This window comes from Penicillium chrysogenum, assembly GCF_028827035.1.
Source record: "Penicillium chrysogenum strain IBT 35668 chromosome Unknown utg000002l_segment0_segment0, whole genome shotgun sequence".
NCBI classification, from domain to species: domain Eukaryota; kingdom Fungi; phylum Ascomycota; class Eurotiomycetes; order Eurotiales; family Aspergillaceae; genus Penicillium; species Penicillium chrysogenum.
Window position 1 is genome coordinate 5,012,537 of NW_026622750.1, and position 16,598 is coordinate 5,029,134.

The 16,598-nt window shown below is 48.5% G+C and overlaps 2 protein-coding genes across 2 annotated transcripts; one reads left to right on the forward strand and one right to left on the reverse strand.

Moving 5' to 3' along the window:
* Positions 1 to 66: 66 nt before the first annotated feature.
* Positions 67 to 321, reverse strand: N7489_005104 (uncharacterized protein; the record flags this gene model as incomplete). Its single annotated transcript, XM_056710856.1, has 1 exon — positions 67 to 321. The coding sequence occupies one exon, from the start codon at positions 319 to 321 to the stop codon at positions 67 to 69; it is 255 nt and encodes an 84-aa protein (XP_056569277.1).
* A 2,361-nt stretch (positions 322 to 2,682) lies between these two features.
* N7489_005105 (ankyrin repeat domain-containing protein) lies at positions 2,683 to 16,267 on the forward strand (the record flags this gene model as incomplete). The annotated part of the gene is given in 3 exon segments (XM_056710857.1): positions 2,683 to 2,725; positions 15,140 to 15,896; positions 15,907 to 16,267. The coding sequence occupies 3 exon segments, from the start codon at positions 2,683 to 2,685 to the stop codon at positions 16,265 to 16,267; spliced, it is 1,161 nt and encodes a 386-aa protein (XP_056569278.1).
* Between the last annotated feature and the right edge of the window lie 331 nt (positions 16,268 to 16,598).

The following is a 16,598-nucleotide window of genomic DNA, read 5'->3' on the forward strand; positions in this document are numbered from 1 at the left end:
GAATGAAACTAGAGATTGCAACATGCTGCCCTCTGGGTCTCCATGTCTGCACAATCCTTGTCCGACCTAAGAACGTCTATGGGGCTTGGGACGAAGTCGCCGCATCCAGTCCAGTCGAATCGCCTCTCGCTCTGAAACAGCTCGCTTCCGGCGCCGACGTTCTTTGGCACCCTTTCTTTGGGGTCTTTCTGGTTGTCGGAACGTAACGTGCGAGCCATCAAATCGATGATGAATCCTCATTTCAAGGACCTTCTTGGCTCGCTGCGAAGGTGGGCTCGATGAGTCAGTGCAAATTTTACGACCGGCACGCCGAGTGATCATCATTGATGGCAGAAGCTTTGAGGGGTCACAGTAATGGCGTCAGATCGTGGGCGCTGGCTAGTCTTTGGCGGCGGGGCCGGCGAGCTGTTGGAGTCATTGAAATTTTAACAGATAGGTGGCACAAAAGACATGGAGTCGACCCAACCCTGCTCATTATATATATGTTTTGCTGGATATTTGGGGATGTTGTTAGCGAGCCCGACAGTCTGCTCAGTGGCATCAGTTTTCGGGGTTCCGCCGGCACCTTGGAAGGCAGAAATCTTTGGCAGCGTGAAGACGCCCCAACCATATTAATTCCAGCGTTTGCCGACCAAAACTTAATGATTGAGGATGTATTTGAACAGAAATTGAGGTTACTTTTTCCTGTGTTTTCTTCAGTAGCCCAGTTTACTTGATGAGGTCTCAATAAAAGTTATACCCGACTTTCAACCAAATCTCAACTAATCCAAGTTTTCAGCTGAAACTTTATTTACCCAATTTGAATGGATACTGGTGGGCCCCACCCACGGATACCACTTTCGACTTGAGAAAGAACGAATCATCGATCCTACATTGAGCCGGTGTTTTGGCGGAAGGGTCAGTTCCGAATCATATTTTAAATACCCGCGTCCCCATTCCCTTGATATTCTTTGAGTGCTGAAGGTACCCTACGATGCCTAAGCGTAGCAACGAGAAGCGCTTAAAACTGAATCAGCAATGTCGAGAAGCCCTAGCGGCCAATATATGTATTTGTGGCCCTCTACTGACAATAACTCAGCTAATACTCCTAGATGACCGACTTCGCATCGTAGTCGCTCCTGAAAAAGTCCGTCTCCAACCGCGACCTAAAGATGGATACGCTTGGTCCGTCACGGGCCCAAATGCTGGTCTGCTCAAATCTAGCTTGAGTAGCGGTAAGCTTCATCTTTACCGGAAAATTTGCAACGAGATCGGCCATTCAATCGAGGCTGTTTCCCCGCACGCGTTGGGACACTCACAGTCAAATACGAGCTGTATTCCAAGGGAGGTGAGCATTACTAGACATCCTTATTGATACAGCATTGCTGACAGAGCCTGGAGGCGGAGAGTTTTGGTGACGGAATGGATGGTTCTTTCACAGCAGAGATTTCCAAGCTTAAGGCTGCTAATAGCAGCATAGAAATCGAGTTGGAACGCACTCGTGCCCGACTGAATGACTGTCTTGACCAAAGTCACACGGTCCGGGCTGAGGCCAATGAACTCCGCCACGATATGCAAATTCTTCAGTCGCACAATAAGAAACTGCATGATGAGCTAACAGAGGCGAGAGCGGGCATTGCTGGAGCAAGGCGGATATTAAAATCATTGCAAACGGAGGGAATTGAGATCGAACTTGGCACCCGCGATATCCAATCGTCAGTCAATGGCATCCATGAGGTAGCGAGCGAGGTCTTGAATTGACGGGAGCACGCGACAGAGATCCCATATGCGCTAACAGCCTACTGAGTACCCTAGTTGTCATGCATCAAAGACAGCGTTAATGTTACCCTCCAATAATACGCCTTACAAGTCGGTACCAAATTCATCTAAACTCAAATAATCGCCGGTGTCGTGATGTATAGTATACATAGACTGTGATCGTGGCCTACCAGGAAGTGAGCTGTAGGAGTCTCAAGCTGGGTGCTTGATAGCAGAACCCTCAACTGATGAAGGCCGAGACCCATGCCGTAGCTTAAACTGACAATTATAACATGCTCGGGTACCTGCTATGACTGCCTTTTGATTCGTAGCACTGGAGGTTCCTATCCCCCCAAGCATGCCTATGTTATGGTGGACGCTAGATGGATACCCTTACTACTGAGTCTTGGCCGCAAGGAATGCCTTTCTCCCGAGACTCAAGTAACATCTTGTTGGGGAATCCAGACGTATGCGGACAGGAAAGTGAGAACCCCTAAATCGGAAAAACAAGGCCGCTACTTTTTAGAACCGAGCAATGCAGAGTCGTGGGAGTCGGCAAATTTCACAAAGCATTTGAAAGATGACATTGTGTCTAAACACTAAACTTTGGGCGGGATGTGGCCGATTGGTCCTTTCTATCATGAGACAATGTTGTATGCAACAACTACATATTTGTGCGGACCTGTGGCTCGCACCCTCCATAATCGAGCGGTAGGTGTTTTGTGCGTTCGCACTAATTCCCAGTGCTCAGTTTTCTTAGGATTATGACCCTTGTTTGGCATACGTCCTGGGCAGGAGCAAGAGCGGTTTCATTCGGGTTCAAGTCATGCGCTTGGGTCTCCTCGTACTATATAATTCAGCTTCTCGAAACTCACTTCTTGTATTACTTTCAACCTTCCAGGTCTCGTTGCGCTATTCTTCATCTCACGATCGAACACACCTAGCATGGCAAAGAATCACAAGGCTTTCCGGGAACAGGCAGACCACTGTAGCGAAGTACAGCTGCGTGCTGCGCCTTCCTGTTATCCCCTTCGGTCTACCCGGTCTAGATCGAAAGATGATCGGAACCCTCTCATAACGGCGACTGGGTTGCACAAGCATACGGTACCCAATCTCTACCTTCCACAATATTTTCTGGATTTGCCTTGGCCAACATTGCCCCGGTGACTACCTTGACCGTACTCCCAACTGACTATGCTAGGCATCCTCTATCATGAAGAAACAAAAGCCTAGGCCGGAACATGATAAAGCGACCCATAGGAAATGTCTCCAGGTAATGAGCATCGTTGAGGAAGAGATCCAAAAAGCGCAGGAGGAGAGAGAAGAGGAGAGAGACAAGCATTGCCAGCTGCTGGAACAACTTGAGGCCGAGAAAGCCGACGAAACTTCGAAATTGCAGCTGGCTATTGCAGCAAGAGATGCAGCGTTAGCTGACAGTCAACGGGTCAGGCACGAGATCTGTGAGTTGCAGCAGCAGCTAGAGTCCACAAATGCCGCTCTGCAGGATCAGGTGCCGTGGAATGATATTCAGCTGGTTCTGGATCAGGCACACGGGGACATGGTATCGACGACCACTCGATTTTGGAACACGATCGATGCCCTCCAGAACAGACGACTGGCATCCTATTTGCCGGGCTCCGGAGTGATCCACGCGGACTGGGCCGAGCAAAGCGGCCCGGTTACTCAGGGCCACGATGCCCACCTCAGCCTCTCTGAATCGAATGTCCCGCTTCCTAGTCAGCAGGAACCGTCTGCGAGCAACCAATACGGATCTCTTGTCTGAAAAGAATACCTGCGTTGAACTTGCTGGGTCTTAATTTCCTGTGGATAGAATTGCCTTTTTAATGGAGTCAACGCGCAGATAGCTCATGAACAGGCTTCCTGCAACGTTATCACCAAACCATTCTAAGGGTAGTGGTTACGAAGTTGTGTATTGCCATTTCTTGCTCCGAAGAATATCGCTGGGCGCTTTGGTCCAAGAACCACCAGTACGAGTAAGCACAGGCGTCTCGATACAGTGTTCGGCGCAGGTTAACGGCGGATTCACCACTCTCTAGGCCGACCAACTCCAGAGTCCTTGGTTGTTTTTTATACATTAAGAAATGTAATGAGTAGGTGGGACTGATACTTGTAGAGACGCAGTCGTGGTGGATTCAGTATCACACCGCTTAGATACGCTTCAGAAATGGGAAAGACCTTGGCACGCTGGTCTGTGGAGTTGATATTTATTGTAGTCCATGGAAAGGGAATGCATCTTGATAGTCCGATCAGGACAATGCTAGGCCTTGTGGCTATGGGTCTAATGGAGAAACCCCCGCTTCTCTTGCGCACTACAGTTGTTATCTCTTCTCGTTCCTCAATCCAAAGCTTGCCGTAGTATGTCCTGATCTAACTCAATCACAAATAGCAATTTTTCAACTACTAGGCATATTGAACTACTCTACTAGTATCAATCGCGAAGGATCGCACCTTAATAGTCGCAACCATGATGCAATCATCTTTACATGGCGTATAATTCTTATGTACTACTGTGGCTTTAGCCTTTGGGGCATGTCTCCAGTTGTACAAACCGTGCACAATCATACTGGACTAGACAGTACAAATCATCTGCAATGGTGGAACTAATGAAAGGCTTAAAGTACTCGTTTACATATAGTGGGTCGCGACGATAGCCACTCGGCTCGGGCGAGATAGCTTTGGTGTGCACAACCTAGGCAAGCATTGATAAAATTCAAAGACGCAAATACAACGACGAACTATACATGGCTCGCCTGGTACCAGCTCGCATTGGGTCAATCAGACCTTTTCCAGTGACCCTCCAACTCAGCGTCCATGATGAGAGTGTCCATATTCAGTAATATTTTCAGTCGGTGAAACAATCGTATCCACAACTCAAGACCAACACGAATTATTTCCTTCCTCTGGTGTATATGGTCGGATAGCAAAACACAGTTTGGGTCGCATCACTGCTGCCGCCGACGCATGGATCGCCCAGTCTTCTGGCCCTCTGTAGATTTGTTTGTACCCTGTCCGGTCACCTTCTGTACCTCAGTCTCGACGATTGCCAATCGGCCCAAGATGTCAACCAGATCGTTGCGAACGGCTTCATTCCAGGCGCCTTGGTCATGCGATAAGCGCTCAATAGACCTGCGGGGACAGTTAGTGTTTTAAATTCTCACTCAGTAGCGACCGCAACTTGCCCCATTCGGTTATGTAGTCTGGATATTGTTAGCAGGCCAATTCCCAATTCTAAATTACGTCCGTGTGGAATTGTACTTACTCCGTCAGGCATTCAAGAGCAACCGTATTGCTGTCTCCGGAGGGCTGGGTCTGTCCGCGCAGGTCCAGGGCTGTTTCATGTCCAAACACAGTTCTCCGCTGTTGTGCAGTTTCCTGCTCACTCTCATCATCTGAGGTGCTATTTTCCTGGTCGCCTGAGTCATTTTCCTCCTGAGGTGACTCGTCCCTTGTTGTATCACCTGTAGCGCTGCTGGACACACTGCCGGTATCCTCAGACTCTAAGGACGACAATGACAATGCACGTTGCAATCTGCTCCGAAAGTCTGGTCGTCGAAGAGGGCGCGAGGCTTTTCGAATTCCACCCATGTCTGCGTCTTAGTTACGCTGAGGTGAAGAGAGTTCCCACTTCTGGTTGAGTGTGATAGGAGAAAGCACTCCGGCTTTATAGCAAGTTGTATCGCGAGACTAGAATTAAGTTTTGTGCTTGCTCACGATAACGGGAATTGCAAGCGCACGCATTTTTCACCCATGCATTCTGATTTTGCACGTAGATATCTATTCTATTTCTGCATGGCTCACTAAGAGTCGGACATGTTTCAACGAACTGGTGAAACCATGTGATATTGTCAACAAGTGCACGGTGGCCGTTCAACGTTGTTGATTTTCAACGAAACACAGTACATCAAAAGTTGAAGGCTTTTGGCCTTCAGAAGCTTTAGCTGGGGCGAGTCGTGAGAGTCTGGTACCAGTTCACCAAGCTGAGCCATGGCTCATAAACGCAATCGCCATATTTATGTGCAACACTATGATCTTTTAAACTCAACAACCCTTCCTCTTCGAATTCACTTTCTGCTGTTTTATTCAACCGTTCTTCCCACTTTTGTGACTTACCCGAGCATCACCATGTCCCCACGTAGCGCATGCGGCTGGCCAGAATGGGAAGAGAAAAACCTTCTCTCTTGGTTGGATTCCCATCGGGGCCTGTCGTGGAAAGCCCTCTCCGACGCATATTATGAAGAATATCAGGTGGATCGAAGCGTTGAGTCTTTACGAGGGAAAAAGTACCATATTCTGCGGAAGCAGCGTCGCACTGGCGCCAAAGTCCCCGGTCGTTCAGGAAAGCAAAAGCGCCCAGGTGACATGCGGCGCTCGCTGGTCGATAGCGGTTCACGATCACCCCTGCCAGACAATAACTCTGCCCAAAGGAACATTGATAAATGGTTTCAAACAATTCTAGCGGCCGACCCTAGCCAGTCTGTCGACAGCGATAAACCAGCTCAAACAGCACGCTCGAAAATACGTATGAAATACTTTTATTCTTCCTATATTAGACGCTGACCCTTTTGCCACAGGCTGCGTGACGCCAGCACCGCTTCCATACTCGCCTCAAAGAACACGATCGTCGTCCTGGATGTGGGACTATGTACATCGTGTCTGTGCCGCCAGAAAATTGAGATACCGGCGAACAGAACGTCCACACTAGCAGCATGTCATCGACTGGAGCGCTACATTGCTATGTCGAAGGAACAGTGGCCAACTATTTCGATGAAATAGTCCTGGTGTATGTTATTACCATAAAGGCTGTGCTTACTCGACAATGAACACTCAGCATGAGAGATATGAATCACTCCATGGATTTCGCATGGGAAGGAGCAATCACCCTTGTTTGGAATTACAACAGTAGTGAGAAAGTTCCAAAGTCAAAGCTGAACATTCGAGCATGATCGTGGTGCCTCTGAGCAGGCCCAGCTACACAGTTTCGTCCTTGTCATTCTAAACCAGGGGCATGGCCCATGTGGCCTGCAAAATACTGCGGACAGTGTATAAGGATTCACGGTACTATGCGCGTTCCCATAGAGAGATAGGACAGGGTAGCAAGATTAAAAGTATATGGGTACTTGTTAGCCCAAGGAAACATGTCCGATTGGGTTTAATTGGATCGGTGGTCGAAAGCGGAGTGATCTTTGGAGTGAAGCGTCCGATCTGCTTTCGACCCACGTCCAAGTCCCAAGGAAATTAAGTTTGACACAGACTGCGGAACCACGAGCGAGACTGCCGATCAGTAGCGGCACCGCAAATCATTTCGAGAGCTTGTTTCGGTGAACCATGGAAATGCTCGCTCGGTGAGAAAATGCGGCTGTAATGAAGGATTCAAGCCTGGGATTTTCCCCATCTTCTTTCTGGGCTTCTCGTGATTAAGCGTTGCAGCCCAAAAGGAAAGAGAACTAGAGCAGAATCACCACAATCTCCATCGGCTGGTATGTAGGATAAATTTACTGCGGTAAGGCCAGTATTTTATTAGAGAGTTTCTCTAAATTCAGCATCACGATCAAGATGTGCAGATTGATTGAAATAAAGTTTAGGGCCGCAGGAGGGCCGGTCCACATTGAAATCTTGTCCGGGAGCCAATCGGTTTTAGTAAAACGGAGGCATTTTATTCAAGCTCATGTGGTTTGTCCATAATTGGCATAGTTCTTTACAAGCCGTCTGCTAGAGTTATGGAAATAGCGGTAGACTTGGAGAGATGGAGAGGGAGTGTTGTTATGGCCCAAAGAGAGCAATAGTCATCGGCTTATTGCAGGAGAAGATACATAGCTTCTAGAACGTTCTACAGACCAGATAGGCAAAGTTCAGCTTGCCACTTGACAGGGGAACTTACCTTCTCATGACTGCGACCAAGAACACAACCACGGATCGGGTTGTAGCCTACCATTGTGTCGCCAAAGTCCGCGTGTTATTCCAAATACTCACCTGCCCCAGCAGTACCTCCTAGGCAACAATCCCCCGTTCCATCGGACCCTGACAGCGGCCAACTTTGGGCTTGTAGATCGTGTCTGGACCTTTGCAATTGTTTCCATTTTCTCTCCACAAATAGAACCTCCCTGATCTACTGTCCCGTGGGTCGCCGCTGAGATCTGCATCGCAGAACCCTACCTGCGTCTGTCTAAATTCACGCGTGGTGTTTGATTGGCCCGTCGGGTGCTATTCGTCTCCAGGGTCTCATCAGTGTGATAGTAACGTTGCAATCTTGCGAGGGGGTGGCGATCAAGAGAACCTAGCTCGTGGGCCTTGGTTGCACCAGTTCACATTGATGTCCTGGAAACTAGACCCAGTTTCTTGTCTGAGCTTTCCAAAGGTCCGGACCCTTTTTGGCTATCATGCCAAAGAAAGACAATCTTCATCCTGAGATTGAAAGTATGCCAGGGCCTATGCGCCCAGGGAGTAGAGATTTTAGTAAAGACATCATAAGTCAGCTGCGAGTAGAAAGGAAAGAAATAACATTCAGCGGCGCGAGCCTAGAGATGGCAGTATTGATTCTAGTGAGACCGAAAGGTCCTCCGGCCAACCGCAGGTACAGCACAGCGTTTCCGTCGGCCATCTCCAGCCCATTATTTCGGCATCTGTCGAAGCACTTCAATCCTCATGAAAGAGACGGTGACCGTGGTTAAAACGGGGAGATATAGAATGCAAGCGCGTTGAGCGATTTCCTTGCAAATTCGGTGATGGGTACGAATCTTACTTTCGCGGCATTACTTTCTCCTCAACAGTCGATGAAAGTGGGCCACTAGACCCAACGCACAATTTTGAGAGGAATACCAGGTCGAGACTTGGCTCTGTAGGCCACAAAGTCTCCAAACACCCCTTCAACGCTTATTAACGAGACCGTGACTCTCGCTACCAACTGCGCAACTGGTTCCTTGGTAGAGACGTAGCCGAAAAAATATAAAAGGAGCCCGATTCCCAGCCCAAAAAAAATCAGGACTTCGGTCCTCACACTCCGTTGTGTCATGGTGTCCCTCTCTTGCCTGCGGGCTTGAGAGTCTCCGTGACCACGGCTGTCGCTGCCACGAGCCCAGTGATGTAAGACTTGCGCTCCCTCGCTGCCACGAGCCCCGCGAGTGTAAAAAGGTGCTTCGCAGGATAGGTCCGCGTGAACAACAATCCTCGCAGGAGACCGCTGCGTTAACAAGTTCTCTGCAGGAGACCGCTGCATTACCAAGTTCTCCGCAGCCTAGGCTCTGCGTCAACAACTGTGTCTCGCAGGGGGTGCTGCGAAAACAAGACTACCCCGCAGGATAGGTCTGCGTGAACAACAATCCTCGCAGGGGGGGTGCTGCGAAAACAAGACTACCCCGCAGGATAGGTCTGCGTCAACAACAATCCTCGCAGGGAGGTGCTGCGTCAACAAGACTACCTCGCAGGGGGGCGCTGCGTTACCAAGTGAACTCCGCAGGGGGACGCTGTGATGACAAGTGAGACCCGCAGGAGACCGCTGCGTTAACAAGTTCTCTGCAGGAGACCGCTGCATTAACAAGTTCTCTGCAGGAGACCGCTGCGTTACCAAGTTCTCCGCAGCCTAGGCCCTGCGTCAACAAAGCGCCTCGCAGGGGCATCTGCGACAACAAGCGCCTCTAGCCCGTGCAGGCACCTCTTCGTGGTGCTAGGGACCAGTATTCGAGTGTTCCAAGAGTATTCGGAGAAGCAAAGACCTGCGCAACATCTTCATCGTCTGTTCATTGTTCCGAAGGGTCATCATCGGATACATAGAAGGGGCCCTAGTTAGATCTTTGCCAATTCAATAGCCAAAATCATAAACTAACAACTGAAGCTTCTTCAGTACCAAATGACGTATTTCACATTCCTTTCCCTTGGTAGCTTGTGATGCAATAGCTTCCTCGCTACAATAGAAATTGGCATCTTTCATTCAGATGTAGGCAAACAGAGATGGGTGTTTTCTAGGAATGCTTGTTGCGTTGAACCGTTAGTGTTGATGTGAGTGTTGATGTGAGTGTTGATGGGAGTGTTGATGGTGAGTGTTGATGGTGAGTGTTGATGGTGAGTGTTGATGGTGAGTGTTGATGGTGAGTGTTGATGGTGAGTGTTGATGGTGAGTGTTGATGGTGAGTGTTGATGGTGAGTGTTGATGGTGAGTGTTGATGGTGAGTGTTGATGGTGAGTGTTGATGGTGAGTGTTGATGGTGAGTGTTGATGGTGAGTGTTGATGGTGAGTGTTGATGGTGAGTGTTGATGGTGAGTGTTGATGGTGAGTGTTGATGGTGAGTGTTGATGGTGAGTGTTGATGGTGAGTGTTGATGGTGAGTGTTGATGGTGAGTGTTGATGGTGAGTGTTGATGGTGAGTGTTGATGGTGAGTGTTGATGGTGAGTGTTGATGGTGAGTGTTGATGGTGAGTGTTGATGGTGAGTGTTGATGGTGAGTGTTGATGGTGAGTGTTGATGGTGAGTGTTGATGGTGAGTGTTGATGGTGAGTGTTGATGGTGAGTGTTGATGGTGAGTGTTGATGGTGAGTGTTGATGGTGAGTGTTGATGTGTGTTGATGAGCGTCGTGGTGAGCGTGGTGGTGAATGGTCGGGCGGTGAAAAAGGTGGTCAACGCCTAGACCTTGCCATCGGTCCATGCCACCCTCGGATTATGTAAGTTTCCTGAATAGGGGGTTCAACTTTTGGAAATCTATCACTTGTCACCTACCCCCAATAACCACTAGTATAGCAGATAATTGATCATAATAAAGGCGAATCCTAGTATGCAGTATAACTAGTATGTCGTGTTTATAATAAATTTACTGATGCGCTGGTAGGCATTATATGGTGAGTGGTTTTGTAGGTTCAGCATGTTTTGTAGTCATATATATATTTACGCGCAATGCAGACGCATCACAATTTCTATGTATTTCGGATCACACTTTCAATTTCACTTACACTGGATAGTCCATTGCTTTTACTAGGTTTGGTTATAGCTGAACACATCCATGGTATACCTTTCTACTCAAATAACCTGAATACGTAGTACTATAGGACATATACGTGCGTGGCTAAACATTATAAAATTATAAAATTTCATGTGACTGAAGTGCTTATTAGTAAGCGACACATGGGCCCATTAAATGACACGGGGCTACGGTCAACCGCCCGCCCGCCCATAGGCAGGGGGAAGTAACTCAGTGCGAATCCATGGGCCTCATGGCCCGCGGCGAGGTCTATCAATGTCTCACGGACGTAGCACGGAGATTTTCATGCCATCTCACCCACATGGATAAATGTATCAATCACTATAGATTCTATTTCGTAAGCGAAAATTCTAGTCCCATTCTGATCACTCGGTGAAGTTGGCATACAGCCTCAATCCAATAGGGATAGTAGATCCACTGGTTCAACTATGACCAAGCAATACGCCCAAGACCCACGTGTAGAAGCATGTGATGAGGTGCCGAACGAATGGCTTGAGTAAGATCAGCCATGCGGTAGGCTTTGTGCCTTGCGAAGTCAAAGTCATCACTTCAGGCGGCGATTGTGAGTCACTAGACCTTACTCTATTTCAACTCTTATATCCCAGAGAGCGCAAGAATCAAAGTAACTACCAAAGAGACAACCATGTTGCTGAGAGATTTGGACAAGCAAGCAATCAAGAATACCCGGTTGGCTCCTACTATGCTCCTACTATGCCTCGGCAACGACGGATCATATTTCAACCAATCCCGGATCGAAGTGACGGCAATTGCCTTTTGGGAAGTGGTGTCCCAAGTTAATGCAATCAACCATGTTCTGCTGATAAGAGAACACGGTTGAAACCCGATTGAAACCCGATTGAGTTCTAGCAGTGCCGTCTGAAACGAATTTCCGTTGGGTGATATCCCCGCAGGAGTGCTAGTTCGCTCGTAGTCGTAGTAGACAATCCGGCCATCCTTCCAAAAGCAACCATCACATGAGCGTTGATTGACGGTGGGAAATTTGCTCCAGGATCTAGGGGCTAGTCCAAGAGGTCCCATAAACATTCTGGTTTCGGACACCAAAGTCTTTACAGTGGCTGCCTGGCCGAACAGTAACATGCCCACGTGTCCTCCGCGGCGCGGTGGGCTCGACGAATATATGATTTATTCTAAAAAAAAGTCGAAATAGGGGGATGTAGGGAAAACGGATTTCCTGACAAGTGCGTGATATGTTAGGAGACGATATGAACGGGTAAAGGATACGCGCGGTCGACTTGACTAACCTGCAGCTGAAGTGACACCCAGGGTAAATGGCCTTTGCAGATAGTGCTTCGGCTTGGATAGGAAATGCGTGCATAAGAACCAACCGGGTACACCACAACACTTTTGACAGCCCTCATGATGCAGCTCCCTGTATGCCCGCGAGGTGATTCTTGGGTAGTGAGCTCTCATTGGCTTGCCTGTGCCCCGGTCTTACCCTCTCGGTTTGTACCTGAGATGACCAATGTCAAATTGTAGGCTAAGAATGAGAAGACTTTGCGTCTCCTTCTCCTTGCAGGTGGACTTGTGCTAACAGCCTGATTGTCTGCGGAGGTACGCTCATCTGCCAGGAAGCAAGACAGAACATCAGCATTCCTTTGTCTTTTGGATTTCCAGGCCTCGAAAGCCACCAAATGTTATCCTAAGACAACGAGGATCACGCATTCGATACCAGCAGCCTACGCCACTTGAAGGTATTTGAAAGGTTGCATGCTTAGCCACAGGTATGATTCGGGTAGTGGTATAGGCTGATCGGAGTTCAGGAGTTGTATCATGTAGACAAATCGAACAATGACCTGATACACAGAATCTAGGGAGAAAGAGGCCGAGGTACGCGATACGAATCTTCTGGTGACTCATCGTCGATAGTAGTCATGTGGAAGGGACAGAGAGCATGCGACAGTATTTGTATAGGGGAGCTCGAGTAGACAAGACATTTGTTCGCGTGGCATTCGACTCGAGTGACAGAAATGAGGGTGTTCTCCTGTTGTACGATCCGAGTCAGCAAGGATTGACCTAGTTGGACGAGTTGCCGTAGCGTACCTGTCCATTGAAATCCCAAGGTGCGCTTGAGACGGGACAATCAGTTTGCACAATGGTCATATCGGCTTCACAACTAGATCACTTACAACTCTCAGCAATGCAGTCACCAGCCATGCCACGTCGCATTCAAGCTCATCGCAATCGGCTGTCGCTTGAAAAGCCGCGCTGGGGTGCACAAGACGATTTGTTGAGACAGTAAATGCGCGTTACGAACCCACTTGCGTTAAACATTGCACTTCCATGGTGGATGAATGTGTCGCGATGCCAGAGGTTCAGGACTCCACAATAGTGCGAAGGCGGTGGGGACGAGGGCGGAAGACGCGATGGAGCACGCTCGTCGGCCGCCACCTTGGTCTTATCTTCGATCTGGCGGAATAGGCCACTCGCCACAGTATATTTCACCATCGATGATGGGGTGCCCCTACAATAGTGTGAAGATGTCAGTGGTGTTCGTGGTTAGGGGAATAAAGCTTGGCGCGGATAATCAGACACAGCGCAGCTGTAGGCGTTAGATCTCACTCACCTTAGCATGGAAATGGGAGTCTCAAGGTTCTATGCAACGGAGTCCGCACGTGGATGGCCGCACCCTGTTGTTGACTCGCTATCTTGGTTTGCGATCTTCCACCTAGGACATGCTGCATTGTTCGAAGCGACGGGGCTAGGAATAGTGTGTAAGCCATGGCTTTGCGTGGAGCACTGACGGTAGTGCAGGGTTATCAGGGCCACTCTGGTGAGCTCCCAAAGGTTCACTGTCTATTACTAGCCAGTAGATCAGCGTGGAATCCCATAACTCATATGTTCTGATGGTCAACACCAGGGATGAAGAGACCACAAGAAGCTGTGGCCCTTGCTCTGGTGCATTGTGTTCGAACGTCCACGGATCTGGCTGTCCCGCGTCTTTCGGGTCAGTGCAGTTTCAAAGATTTGTGAGCCCATATACCTACAGTGTGAGCAGTTGCACTTCAAATTTGTGGTCAACCAGAGCCGCGACAGTAGACCAGCTCGCTATAGCAGAGACCTCTTCGCATAGACACCTTGACCAGCTAATCCAAATCTCGTATCTCCGATCGGCTGGCGTAAATGGGGCAGTGAATCTGCTTGGAACCATGTCTCTTAAAGTACAGGAACTGTCTGATTTGCTGGTCCACGATGTATACTATAAATGTCAGTACGGTATAAATTTCAGTACTCGATCAAAGGGAGAACTTATCGAGTGCGTCAGACACAAGCCTGCTCGACTTTGCAGAATCAAGTGAATAAACAGTAGAGCAATTGCAGGGGTAGAGGACGTATTTATAGGCTTTCGGCTTCTGTCACTCACCGACCTGGTTGGAAGTGTTGAAGGACACATTTCTTAATCGAGGCCTGTTGAAACCCACGTCTTCTTTTACCGCAACTATTTGCAGCGACATTCTTGATGCCTTTAGATGCCCAGCGAGAGGCGAGTAAGAGTGGTGCTGGGAGAAAGGGATGCTGAGTCGGTCAAGCAACGTTGGCTGACTGTTGAATCCTTCACGTCCCTCTTAAATTGAGGCTTTGTGGGACATTCAATCCGCAATGACAGGCACATATTCACATATTTCTTGTCCTAGTCACCTCATATGTTGGCGACTCAACGTTGGATCACCGAAAAGCTCCTACATGATATGCGGTGTAATAATCCATCAGACTGCGTGTTTTCAAGGAATTCAAATCAGTGACTCCCGACATAGCATAGCTCCGGGAGATGTAATTTTATTTCCGCCATCACTATCAAGAAATCGGCCACATTCCTGTTAGCAGCTCTATTAGTGCTAGGAGCATATGTCTTGACCCTGAGAGTTCTCTTGCTCACGGAAGCCTGTGAAAGTCTAACCGCAAAGATGCAACCTCTAGGAGCTTTTGCCTGAGCCTAGGAACCAGACTTCCATGCCGGGAAGTCTACGCCTTTATCATCTATCGGCGACTAGGGACCATTTGTTTTTCAACCCAATCACCAACTAGCTTGATCCGTAAGGAGAATTACTCACATAGTAAGGGTCCAGATAAACAACTCCCGCTTCCCAGGAACCTCAACCGGTCCTGGATTTTGCCGATACTTCATACCACGCGGGAACTAACGTCATCCTGCATCCGGGGTTCGAATATATATAAGATAGTAGGAATTATCTTTCATCTCTCAGCTTCTCATTCAAGTCACCCGCCAAAACCAACCCCACACGCAACAAATCGTACTCCCGCCCCTCTTCAACCCAATACTCCAATGTGAATATATCCGGCTCCCGATACTGCACGCCTTGGTACATGAGTTGATACTAACGTAACTGATAGATGTCTTTCCTCGACTTTCCTCCTGAAATTATTCTTTACATAGCAGACAAGCTAGATCAAGCGAGAGATTTGCTTAAGCTGGCTTGCCTCAATCGAGCAACAAATGCTCTTTTGCTCGAATATTTGTACAAGTTCAACGTCCGAAACCAACGCAGCTCTGCCTTGTTTTGGGGGGTTCTTCGAGGCGACTCGGAATTTGTGAAAATGATGTTGCGCAGCCATCAAGCGGACGCCAATACCACAGACGATAAATCTCGCACACCAATATTTTATGCAATTCGCACTGAGAACGAGACAATGATTCGTACACTTCTTTTTGATAAGAGGGCGGATATCAATTGGCAAGACCACCGCAGGCAGACTCCACTGGTATATGCCATTGCAAGCAAAAAACTGTCTACTGCAACACTTTTACTCGATTTTACTCCATGTCTGAATACAATTGATGTCAAGCGCCGGTCTGCTATCTGGTATGCCATCGCCCACTGCGATGAGAACCTGGTGCAAGCCCTTCTGGAAAGGGGCAGCGATCTACGAAAGCCAGATTACAAACACTTTTCACCATTCAGCCTTGCTATTTCCAAGGAAACCCCCAAGATTACCTGGCTGTTACTCCTCCATTCAGATCCTAATTTAAGAATGACTCTACTGGAGAATGTCACTATCAGAAACAGTCTGCTCTGTCAGGCTGTACAGGCAAGCCTTCAAGATTTCAGTCGCGCTACTGGTTTCCCATGGCGCAGATCCCAATACAAGAAACTGGCATGGCCGGACCCTGTTGCATCAAGCTACACAGAACGGTGACAGCAGGATAGTCCAACAATTGCTCGCCTATGAAGAGATCTCCATCAATTCAACGGACAGACACTCCTGCACTGCTCTCCACATCGCAGCAGAGTATGGATGCATGTCGGTAGCCAAGTGCCTGCTGGCCAAATGCGGCATAAATTTTAGAGCAAGAGACATTTACGGTCGCACCGCCTTCCAAATCGCAGCAGAATATGGCAATACGTCGATCACAGGGCTTCTCTTAGCCTATGGTGCTGTGGATATCAACGCCCCGGATGCTAAAGGTGCAACGGCACTCTGCTCAGCTGCGGATTCAAAACGCACGGTTGTAGCCCTACAGATTCTCGCAGAAGATTATATAGATATTAACGTGGCCGGTTAAACTAGCAGGACAGCTCTCCACCATACGGCGAGGACGAGAAACATACAGATCGCGTGTGTCCTTCTCGCCAATAACGACCTAGACCCCGACGTTTACGACGACTATAGATTCTCCCCCTCACATACGCTGCTTGGAATAGGGACTTACGGATAGTGGAGCTTTTCCTCGCAAGGGAAGACATATAAGTGAACGTATAAGAAGCCCCTCCACTATTCTATGCTACTAGTGAGGGTTATATAGAAGTTATACGCCGATTACTTCGCTTTAGTACTATCGACATCAATTAGCAATTTGGGATATGCTCACCTCTATACGTTGCCTCTAAGATAGG